This window comes from Orbicella franksi, chromosome 10, assembly GCF_964199315.1.
Source record: "Orbicella franksi chromosome 10, jaOrbFran1.1, whole genome shotgun sequence".
Lineage (NCBI taxonomy): Eukaryota > Metazoa > Cnidaria > Anthozoa > Scleractinia > Merulinidae > Orbicella > Orbicella franksi.
The window spans coordinates 21,670,683-21,682,893 of NC_138154.1; the positions used below are offsets into that span (position 1 = coordinate 21,670,683).

At 39.7% G+C, this 12,211-nt stretch overlaps 2 protein-coding genes across 24 annotated transcripts in view; one reads left to right on the top strand and one right to left on the bottom strand.

Annotated features, from left to right (window-relative positions):
• Positions 1-12,211, top strand: part of LOC145500187 (uncharacterized) — a 111,689-nt gene that overhangs the window by 88,828 nt on the left and 10,650 nt on the right. Inside the window, exons 37-41 of one of the 23 annotated variants that reach the window (XM_081479673.1) lie at positions 2,743-2,936; positions 3,417-3,753; positions 4,459-4,581; positions 5,376-5,498; positions 10,740-10,862. The exons of the other annotated variants lie outside the window; for them this stretch is intronic. Of the exons in view, the coding sequence (XP_081335799.1) occupies positions 2,743-2,936; positions 3,417-3,753; positions 4,459-4,581; positions 5,376-5,498; positions 10,740-10,862 (900 nt within the window). The remainder of the gene's footprint in view (positions 1-2,742; positions 2,937-3,416; positions 3,754-4,458; positions 4,582-5,375; positions 5,499-10,739; positions 10,863-12,211) is intronic. 23 annotated transcript variants of the gene reach the window in all.
• LOC145500207 (uncharacterized) lies at positions 5,511-10,732 on the bottom strand. The gene is made up of 2 exons (XM_081479726.1): positions 9,934-10,732; positions 5,511-9,873 (listed from the first exon to the last, which is right to left on the bottom strand). Exon 2 carries the CDS (start codon positions 8,269-8,271, stop codon positions 7,195-7,197), a length of 1,077 nt encoding a protein of 358 aa, XP_081335852.1. The 5' UTR covers positions 8,272-9,873; positions 9,934-10,732; the 3' UTR covers positions 5,511-7,194.

Genomic DNA, 12,211 nt, shown 5'->3' on the forward strand with positions numbered 1-12,211 from the left:
GGATTTGTTAGGGAGATACTTTTGGAGAATCGAGAACAGCGATGGGAAAGGTGCACTGGAGAAGTGCTTAACATGGGCGGTTCTTAATGAGTTTGCGAACATTAGTTACTGGTACGACCGCCTAATAAAATTAGACTGGCAGATGGCGTGCCCTTGTACTGAGTGGCAGGCGTGGCTGGACTGGGGAAGATTCTCCTGGAGCTGGTGGTATTCGTGGCCTGTAGTGTGTTATGAGTCCAGGCGTTCAAAGTTCGTATATTATTATTCTACCCTGACAGGATTAGTTGGACTTTGGCTGAGACAGGAATGCTGCTACTCCACTGACTGGGAAGACTGGGGCTCTCTCAAGCTTGGTCCTCCTGACGGCGGTCACGTGAAAGTGACAGCTTTCCATTACTGGTTCAATCACGTGAAAACGTTCTACTTGGACCAGGAGGCCTATAAATATTGCTGTGTCGACATACCTTTGTGCAATCTATTTTACCTTTATCGTCCGTCCGATAGCTGTTCCCTTTACAGACCTCCACGAAGACGTACGTGTTACTGCATATTATAGTATGTTGTCATAAAATACATTTCCCTTAACATAACATGGTACCACGCGACGTCAATTGAAGTCATCCCACACTCTTTTTGCTTGCTTGCTGGTTCATTTATGTACGTTAAATCAAACTCGCACGAAGTACATCAATCACCAGTTTGCAAGCAAAATTTAATTAATTCGTTGGTTTATGATTTCCCAATTTTCGTCGCCAGCAATACTTAAGACATTAATTGACTTTTCAGCTCTGGGGCAATCCTACAAGTAACTGCAAAGAACTGCGACCTTTTTCAGTTACCCACATACTCTGTTTAACTACTCGCTTTCGTTGTTAATTCAGGTTCAAGACGCTGGATGGTGGGAATTACACGTTCAATGGACTTGGGGAATACGTCATGATTGATTCCCAAAATGGAACATTCCAGCTACAGGCCAGAACAACAGCTGCCCCGGGAAATTCAACAACCGCTACTATTTTCTCAGCCGGTGCAGCGAAAGAGGCAAATACGAGCACCATTGAAGTCCGTGTAAAGGAAGGCGGTGAGGGATACTAAAGAGATTTTACATAACCTAATCAAGATTCTACTTTTTGAGATATTAAAAAAATAGACGCGATTTTTCTAGTTAGACTTCATCCGCTTTGTTTAAGAATATGAGAATATGTTTAATGTTCTTTCATGTGTGGTAATTTCTCTTTCTTATGAACCAGTGAAAATACAACTTCGGCCATTTCTACTCATTATGGCGTAATTTGCCCAAAATCGAAGATTGCTTCTCGCCGTCATTTTATTTTCAAAGCCCGCACTATTTACTGATACACGAGGTTTTTTAAAGGTTTTTTAAAAGCAATTGTTTTTCATGTCATTAGGTGGATTCGATATTTTGATAGACCAAGAAGAGTACAATGGCTACAAAACGCTGACAAACCAAAGTGTGGAAGTTGGTAAAAACCTTTCGGTCTCAAAAACAGAAGAAAACTGCTTGCAGGTTTCTTTCCCGTCAACAATGTCAGTGAATTTCTGTGAGAAAAAAGAGATGCTCTCGTTTGTCGTAACTCCTGCAGACGTTTACAAGAATACCACTAAAGGCTTGCTGGGTGCATGGAACGATGACCCGGATGACGACTTTAAATTGCCTGATGGGACAGTTTTGCCATCATCTTCAACGTTGAGGGACATTCACTTCGGATTTGGCGTAAAATGTAATTATATTTGAGCTATTTTCTTTCTTGATAGTTTTCTACCGCTTGATGTTTTTTTTATTATTATTTTCAAGTTAAACATAGAATAAACTACGATTTGGAAAATCTTTTCGAAAGTTCGAAGCTGACCTTTAATTTATTGCCGAGGTCAGAGTCTTGCTCAAGTATCAATGTAGACCTTCATCGCACAGATGAACAAAATGATGCAGGCAAACATTTGGGTAGAGAATAAACAACCATTAACCATAGTCTTGTGTACAATTCAATTGAGACGAAAACTTACTGATTCTTTTCTAACTTCAATGAGTAAACATGGCAAGACTTTATGAAAACCCCTACAAGTTTAAAGAGGTTCTTGACCCAAACAGAAGAACACTGGAACTCTCTTAGAGCTTTCTTCAAATTCAACTTGAAAAAAAAACTTCCAAGACGATCTATCCACTATAATGTAACAATAGGTCTCGTTCTTAAGTAATTTTTGATGCTAATTTTGATGTTCTTTCAGGGCAAATCAACCAATCCCAGTCACTCTTCACCTATGCTCACAATGAAAGCGTGGATACCTTTAAAAACTCTGATTTCGAACCCATGTTTGCGGATAACATCACGTGGCGTAACGACAGTTTAAGAGAAAAAGCTGAAGCAGAATGTGGTGATGATCACGAGTGCCTGTTTGACGTGGCCTCTACGAATGATCTGTCCGTTGGCATGGTAACCAAAGATATAAGCATTCAGTTGGTGAACGAATCCAACGCACTTAGTAAGTCAAAAAGGGTTATTCCACTCTCACTTGTATTGTAATGCGATTCAAACTTTCCGTTTTAGTCAAAATGAGTTTCCGCTAATATACAGGTCAATCTCGAGCTCTACACTTGGTAAAAACAGTTCTGACTTGCTAAGCCGTATATACTTGGTTTCCTGTTTTCATTTTACATAGTTGATTGATAAGTTAGATAATTGGCTTATTTTCACACCTTTCCTTTGTCTATTGCTTTTCTAGACAAATTTCCACCCAAGATAGTAACCAAATCAAATGTGATAAATGCCACGCTTCATGAAACAGTTGAGTTGAATATCACTGCTGTGGATAACGATACGATAACATTTCGCGTGATTAACACGCCTGCTGGAGCGATAGTGAACCAAAGGGAAAACGTGCTATACTTTACGTGGAATGTTACCTCATCACAAAAGGTAGGCTACAAGTTATCTTCCATAGTAAACGTTGACGACAATTATCATTAAAAGACCAGCCTGACTTAATTTTTTTTTTCCGCTCAAAAAAGAATTGAAAACAGTTAATATCTAGTTGCTTAAACTCTTTTTATAACTTAACCATTTGATATCATTTTTTTCTGAAATACTAGTTTAATAGGTTGGGAAAAATCCTAATTAGTTATAATCAAAAGGAATTGCTAAGAATGGACAAAATTGAGAAAACAACGATCGAAGAATTTGAAACTTTCCAGTCAAACCTTAACTCTGTAGCAGTCGACTTTGCAAAGTTGTCATACAATATTAGGATATCGATTGACAGTTTCCTTTGATCAATCTTATGAATCAGAACTCAGATTTGTTAGGGGAAATTTCACGAGTTTTCCGGCATTTCTTGTGCAAGATCAGGGCTGAAGAGGGTGAAAACGATTCACATTTACCGTTTATCTCTTGTTGTAGTTCAATCTGTCATTTGCTGCTACTGACGATAAAGGCGCAAGTGCCACCTGGAGTCCAACAATTAACATGTGCGCCTGCAACCACGGCGGTCAATGTGTGCAACCAGAAGAAGGAGACAATGTCAACACTGACAGCAAGTTTGTATATAGGGGTTGTGCATGTCAGGGGGGATACACAGGAAGGTTCTGTGACAGTGACATTGACGCCTGTGAGAGTAATGGTCAGCCGTGCTATACAGGAGTTGAGTGCATTGATCTTCCACCGCCAGCCAATGCCAGTGGGTATAAATGTGGACCCTGTCCATCAGGATATACTGGAAATGGCGCTCAGTGTGTGGGTGAGTTTATAGGAATGGCAGGGTAACTTGAGGATGAACGAAGTTCGTTTTCCTTTAAGAAACGAGTCCTTTAAATATGAGAACGAAATACCTAAAATGATAGTTTTAAATACGTTACTTGCAAAAAAATTCGGACGATTTCGATTTCGGGCAAAAAAGTGTTCGAAAATAAAACCGTCAAAACTTTTTAAGCATCCGAAATATTTACAGTACAGTATAAAACTTTGTAGTAGCTCCAAAGCTCTTAGTTTTCCTTATTCTGGACTTATGGGACGAAATCTAGTTGAGACACTGCTTGACTTATGTAACGGCTGGATAGAATTAGTGTTGTTTTCTCGTCAAAGCACTCGTAAAACCTCGAGGCTGCAGTAAAACTATCATTAGATGTTGTTTCAGTCTAATTCGTATTTTGAAGACGTAAATTTACTATGTTTCAGCAAAGTGTCCGAAATTATTGTCCTACATTTGTCCGAAGTAAAGTAAAACCAAAGATCCATGTGTCCAAAAATCAAACGTCCGAGATTTTTTGCAAGGAAGGTAGTTGGTTTTTAATGGCGGTGGTTTACAACTTATGATTGCCAAGGTGAAATGTATGATAATTTTCCATACTTCTTACACTGTCTTGTTTTACATTCTCTTTCTCTTTAATATGATTGCCGTTATTTACTCGCTTAAGAATGTTCTCCATTTCTCTCCATTTTACAGACTTTGATGAATGCCAAAATAATTCGTCAAACTGTGAACAGCTTTGTGTAAATTTTCCGGCTTCGTTCTTCTGTGACTGTCGCGACGGATACGAACTAAACGCTGATGGTCGTAGCTGTGATGGTAAGGCATTTGCTGGATAGAATCTGCATCAATTTCCCTCTTCACTATTTATGTGTAAAGCTCTTTAACAGCAGCGCACAATCCTATAATTTTCTTTTTTTTCCTTCTTGGAGCTTTGGAATGAAGCGCTAATTCAAAATTATACAATATTTCTTTCGGGGCTTTATCGATCGCCCTATCATTTTCAAAGCAAGGTGCGGTGGTTACGGTTCTCCCGCGTGCCAACTCAAAGTTAATCAATGGCAACGGCGGCTTTCCGCGTGGTCCAAAACTAAGGGATAAAATTTAGGAAGGATGCTTTCTTCTTTGAAGAAAAGCGGGACAAAGTGGTGCAGGGGCGGGGGATGGGATTGCCACAAGAAGGATGACTCTAAGAGAAACCTTTTTGTTATACTTCCCAACTCAAATACAATTTCCGATTGGAGGAGAACGTGTCACGTGTCGTCGGTCAAAACTCCCTGGGGCGAACAAAACTCGCCAACTCCCTAGGGAAACAAAAACTTGAACTTTCGACTCACACGTGATCAGATCGTGCTCCTTGAAACTGCGGCAAAATTGTGAGCCAGCCGGCGTCAAGCAAATGATTTCTTCGCAGTGAGTTTTGTTTCCCCTCGACCTCAATGTTCCCCTCGGCCTCGCCTCAAAGAACATTGAGGCTGGAAACACAACTAAATTTTTCCCTTGGGACCCGTCATTAAGTGCTTAATGTTCCAGTCAAACCAATAAAAGAAATATTTTACTATTCACCTCCGAAAACTTAATACGGAATAATTAACCAATTATTCCACCCATAGATAAGAATGAATGCCAACCTTCAAATGATTGCATGCAGAAGTGTATCAACAGCATAGGGAGCTACAACTGTTCATGTGACGAGTTTTTCAAACCTGATCTCACTGATTGGAGAAATTGTATAGGTGAGTCCGATATCTGGTCAAATATATTTCGTTGTTTTCTGTGAATGGAAGTGGTAGTATGATAAAAAAAAAAAAAGATTTTTAACGTATATATCATTTAGCAATGATCTTTATGATAAAAGAGCTCTTGTCATACTTACTATCCTTCTCAGCTTTCTCTTTGGTCTGAATAACATTTATGCTCCCAATCTTTCTAAAAAAAAAAAAAAATGCGTAGCTTCCTATTGCACTTTATAACCTACAACCCCACCCCCCTCAACCTTTGCTCTTAAGTTAGCCCATTGCTCGAAACGTCAACTTCACAAAATCGTTGCGGTGGTTAATACACACCTGCAAACCCCCAGAGTACAAAAACCTGGAGACGGCTGGAAATCTTGCCAATTTTGTACCATGTATTGTGCAATTTGATTGGTTGATTTCTGACCAGTTAGGGTACTCGTTAAATATATATCAATTTGATTGTTCTGTTTTACTTTTTCCGATCGAGAGCAGCTCAAATAAGAGCAACAAATTCCCTTCTTGTTTTATTTTCCTTTTTGAAATCTTGAAAATAACGAAATTAATGAAATTAAAAAATTAAAAAGAGCCACGGTAGGTAGTTCCCGGGAGATCTGGTGCTCTAACCAGGAGACCGGGAGATTTGATGAAAAACTTGGAGACTCCCGGGAAAACCGGGAGAGTTGGCAGGTCTGTTAATACGCCTTTTCAGATTCAAGTTCATTGTTAAAAGAGTTCAGTCACGGTATTTTGAGTTATTTTGGCCGCGAACAGAATTACCTTGAATTAAAGAAAACCTGAAAATAGTAATTGACTAAGATAGAAGAACACCAAATAGATCATTTTATAATATAGTTAGGACCCTGCGCACGCTCTGATTGGTCAAAAATACATGTTTTATCAGAGTTTATAAAATAACTGAGATACTTCGCACGCTCTGATCGGTCAACAGAGTTGCTTAACCTATTTTCCATTGTACCGGTAAACCACGGTTCTCGATCTATAGCAGCTCTACGCGGGGCTAGAGAACTCAGAACTCTAGCGATAACAAATGTACTAAACAGTTTTGCCTTTCACTGGCTAACTGAGATATCACTAATACGAACATCTTTTCATTCAACATAGAAATTTGCAAGGAAAAAAAGGACTAGAAGTTGGTCGTCATAGAAAGCTTTCTCTGTTTTTTTTCCACGACAAAAATTTTACACCGACTCCGGTTATACTTGAGATTAAAACTGAGGAAGTTTAAAACCCTTTTTTCGGTGCTTTCCACGGTCTATGGAGGACGAAGTCAGCTGGGCCTGACCGATCAATTTGGGTTGTCAAAAAAGCAGGGAAAAGATTTCTTTATATCAGAAATTTTGAGTTTAAACTCAAAGCATGCACGCATAACACGATAAATGAATTTGGTTTCCATAAGCTTAGCTTTCAAGCAATAGTTTTCATTTAGCAAAATACAGAGAAACACGGACTTCATAGTTAAAAATGTTCGGTGTGTAGCCAGGCATGTTAAAAATTGGTAAAAAAGGAAAGGAATTAAATGGTTGTCACTGGCTAAAAATATGGTTATCGGACGTTTCGGCCACTACTGTTGCCTTCTTCAGCAAAAGATGGAAAATGCAAATGTTAAACGGCGTCCTGCTAGAATATGTAATAGATGTGTGATAAAACTAAATGAGCAATAGTCTCTAGAGTATTCTTAATGAGTGTAAAAATTCTTAATGCCATTGTACACGTTCGGTAGCGCTATGTGTTCGTTTATAGCGTTCCTGTCTCGCAAGGAATGCCAAGCTTCAAGAATTAGTCTTTGTTTCCATACTGATGATCTGTCGACAATTTCAACGTTCTCCAAATCTATTTGGTGACCGTTGAGCATATGGTGTTTGGCCAATAAAGAGCTTTTGTCCAATGTTGCTATAGCCTTTGCGTGTTCTTTCATACGTGTTTTTAACGCGCGTGGTGACTGACCAACATAAACACAGTCACAATCTTTACATTTGATCTTGTAAACAATGCCTCTGGAAGCCTCTTTCTCGATCTTGTCTTTAGGTTTTTTGAGTATGTTCGAGATGGTACGAATAGCTTTATGGGCGACCTTGATATTGAAACCTCGAAGAACGTTTGCGACTCTTTCGGAAAAACCTTTGGCGTAGGGGAGGATGACAAAACCACGATGGTCGGTATCATTCGTTTCTTGTTGTCTACTCAGTTGGCGGCCATTGTGAATGAAATTTGCAGGGTAGTTATTAGTGGCAAGGGCTTTCGTTACTCGTTTAGTTTCCCGTGAAACTTCCTCCTCCGTGGAAGGAATGTTCCTTGCGCGATCCATGAGAGTGCGCGCGACCGAGTGTTTATGCTGAGGATGGTGGTGTGATTTGAAATCAAGGTATCGGTCGGTGTTAGTAGCTTTCCTGTAAACAGACACAGCGATCGAGCCATCTTCTTGTCTGGTTGTTTTTGTGTCGAGAAAGGCAATGGAACCTTCTGATTCTATCTCGATTGTAAATTTGATGTGAGGGTTGATGGAATTGAGATGTGAGTGGAATTCATCTACGTGCTCTCTTTTTACACATACGTGGCTGTCATCTACGTATCTAAACCACCATTTAGGAGGGTTAGGGGTCGATGAGAGAGCCTTTTCTTCGACATGTTCCATGACGAGATTGGCCAAGATGGCGCTGACTGGGGATCCCATCGGACAACCGAAAATTTGTTGGTAATGGTTGCCTTGGAATATGAAGAAATTGTTGTCGAGGACAAACTGTAGAAGTGTCATGATATTTTGGATAGACAAGTTGGTTCTTTCCGGTAGTGATTGGTCAAAGTCCAGTCTCTCTTTAACCACTTCGATTGCTATGTGGGTTGGAATGCAAGTAAACAGTGACACGACGTCAAAGGACACTAGAATCTCGTCGTATCTTTTGACGTCGTGTCACTGTGTCATTGTCGAAGAAAAGGCTCTCTCAGAAGGTTCCATTGCCTTTCTCGACACAAAAACAACCAGACAAGAAGATGGCTCGATCGCTGTGTCTGTTTACAGGAAAGCTACTAACACCGACCGATACCTTGATTTCAAATCACACCACCATCCTCAGTATAAACACTCGGTCGTGCGCACTCTCATGGATCGCGCAAGGAACATTCCCTCCACGGAGGAGGAAGTTTCACGGGAAACTAAACGAGTAACGAAAGCCCTTGCCACTAATAACTACCCTGCAAATTTCATTCACAATGGCCGCCAACTGAGTAGACAACAAGAAACGAATGATACCGACCATCGTGGTTTTGTCATCCTCCCCTACGCCAAAGGTTTTTCCGAAAGAGTCGCAAACGTTCTTCGAGGTTTCAATATCAAGGTCGCCCATAAAGCTATTCGTACCATCTCGAACATACTCAAAAAACCTAAAGACAAGATCGAGAAAGAGGCTTCCAGAGGCATTGTTTACAAGATCAAATGTAAAGATTGTGACTGTGTTTATGTTGGTCAGTCACCACGCGCGTTAAAAACACGTATGAAAGAACACGCAAAGGCTATAGCAACATTGGACAAAAGCTCTTTATTGGCCAAACACCATATGCTCAACGGTCACCAAATAGATTTGGAGAACGTTGAAATTGTCGACAGATCATCAGTATGGAAACAAAGACTAATTCTTGAAGCTTGGCATTCCTTGCGAGACAGGAACGCTATAAACGAACACATAGCGCTACCGAACGTGTACAATGGCATTAAGAATTTTTACACTCATTAAGAATACTCTAGAGACTATTGCTCATTTAGTTTTATCACACATCTATTACATATTCTAGCAGGACGCCGTTTAACATTTGCATTTTCCATCTTTTGCTGAAGAAGGCAACAGTAGTGGCCGAAACGTTCGATAACCATATTTTTAGCCAGTGACAACCATTTAATTCCTTTCCTTTCTTACCAATTTTTTTTACGGACTTCATAGCCTTTAGCATAAGTAAATAAATTCTTTATATTTCTCGGAAGCAGCGTTTCTGTAACTAACGTTTATTCCGAGAATGAAAGGTGCGAATGCAGCCATAACACTACTGGAAAAATGACCTGATCTCATGTGGGTTTGGTAGCTCAGTTGGTAGAGCATTGCACCGGTGATGCAAAGGTCGTGGGTTCGAATCCCGTTCAGAGCCTGAAATTTTTTCAGGTCATTTTTCCAGTCAGTGTTATGGCTGCGTTCGCATCTTTCATTCTCTCATTTAATTGTTACTGTTGGACATCTATCACCATGGATAACGTTTATTCCATTCGCAAAACTTTGGAAAGTTATCGTTAAACACTGCGTTGAATCACTTCGCCAAGCACATGTACTTTGGACTACTTGCAAACTTTTCGTCCGGCTTTTCGAACAGCCTTTTACTTTCGCGATGACCGATTCCACCTACGAATCTCTACATTTTCCCGTCGGAATACTTTTGAGTTAATTAATATACTTTTTGCCTTTCACCGATAACTTTTCCTTTCCTTTCTTAAAACTTTCTTGGCGTGAAATGTTTTTGTCGCTTTGCTCTGCGGATTTCGTGTCCGGCGCGGAGTCTGTGGTTTCATTCTTTCAATCGCTGTGATTGGTTTGTCGCATCATCTCATGAATTTGATGAGAATAAGCAACTTAATCACAATAATTTTTTCTCTCATTGACAGACTTTTTCTATAGTTGTTTCATAAAAACGATGGACCACTCTTTCCATGGGTTTACTGGCGTAATAAACCAAGCTTTTACAAGCTTTTCGAGTGTTCTCCCAACATCCCGCGTGGTTTATTACGCCAGTAAACCCATAGAAAGAGTGGTCTATTGCCTAAATAAAACATAGAAAAAGCGTGTTTTATTGTTTCACGCGTGTACAATCTATATCATAAAGCAAACGAAGAAGTCTAAGCAATGTATTACCCTGTGATAAAACACTCCGGACATTTGAAATGAAGAAAACACTCGCCTACGGCTCGTGTTTTCTACATTTCCCTCGTGATCTCAAATGCCCGTCGTGTTTTATGACAGTGTAATACACGGCTTAGGCTTCTTTATTTGTAAATAAACCACAAAGGAACAAATATGGTTAAGGATGGAGAAGATTAACACGGATTACAAACGAAGAACTTGAAAAATGTAGGCTAAACTTTTCAAGATGCCCAAGCCATGACGTAGTTTTTTTTAAAGTAGCTTAGTATTTCACTTGCAGCACAGTTTCTTACTTGATCACTTGATGAACTTTTCTTTACAGCCGCAAACCCTTGTTCTTCTGATCATGGCTGTGAGCATGTCTGCTTCAAAGGAAGTAACAACCGAGCAACATGTGCCTGTTATGCTAATTACGAGCTGGAGGACGATGGAAAGACCTGCAGAGGTATACGATAGCTTTATTCTTACCGAGTAATAGTTTTTGGGAGCAGTAGTATAACGTTCCAACAAATCATTAAGATGCACAAGATGGCAAAAGCTCACGGCCTGATCCTGAGCAAATCTTGTTTTTTTTTTTTATGAGTGTCTTAATTCAGCATGCAGAAGATAGATCTGCTTGATTGTTATAAATGCAGTGTTAAGGCTTTGCCATATAGAAGATAGAGTGCGACGGCTATACGCGACAACTGAGGTTTGTAGTTTCCGATATTCTGAAGGAAAATGTGATATTCGATATTCTCGTGTATAAAATCCCAAATACTCAGCGAACCATAAGATGATTCAGTTAATCACTTCGGGTCAGAATCCCGAGGAGAACTATTGATAATTTTTTCTTTGTCGTACTTAACCATTACATTATGAGCTCTAGATTTCTGCTGCGTGATAGTTGATGAGGGCGCAGCCTGAGCCAGCCATCACGCATAGAAATCGAGCACGAATAATCTAAGTGTTTTAGTATAAATCCAGTAGCCGTTAAAACTTTATCTAAATCCTCTTCCCAGGGACTTTGAAAACGCAAAGGAACCGGCATTTTGATATCAATCGTCCACTGGGACTCACTATCTACCACAAAAAGATAGTGGATAGCGTAGCCAATAAGAGAACAACATTCGTGAAAGAACGCTAGTAAATTTATATTTATATGTTGAATATTAGTATAAATCTGCTGCGTTCTATCACGAATACTGCTTTCTGATTGGCTACGCTTCTCACTATCTATTTAACAAATAGATTCCATGTTGCCGTGCGTCTGTTCAGTAATAGATCAAAGATGACGTCAAAATGTGGTAAGAACAAATAAGTGGCACACGAGGCGTGTCACTGATGTTCTTACCACACTTTTCACGTCTTCTGTGATCTATTACTGAACAGACGCATGGCAACATGGAATCTATTTGTTTTATATAATAACGAAACAAACCACTACGGATAAAGCTTTTTTATTTCAAAATCTTTCAACATAACTCGAAAGTGGGCCTTTGCCCACTTTGGCGAACACAAAAAAAGCCATTTGACGTAATCTATTGTCTATACAAAATGAAGCAATCTCATTGGTTGCTATGCGTAGCAAAGAATTATGATTGGTCCAGGAAAATCACGCCACTCTCAAACTTGACTCGAGTGTCTCTTCTCGTGGAATGAAAACTTACAGTGAAAGCAGAATTGAACTGCGAAATCTACAAATCTTAAAGAAAATTCTGGAAAAGTCAAGTCAGTTTTTGTCATCAGAGCAGCCCTGAGAGCCGAAAGACTTGGATGTTGCCTTGAATATTGCAGGAGTTGAAAAATACGCTC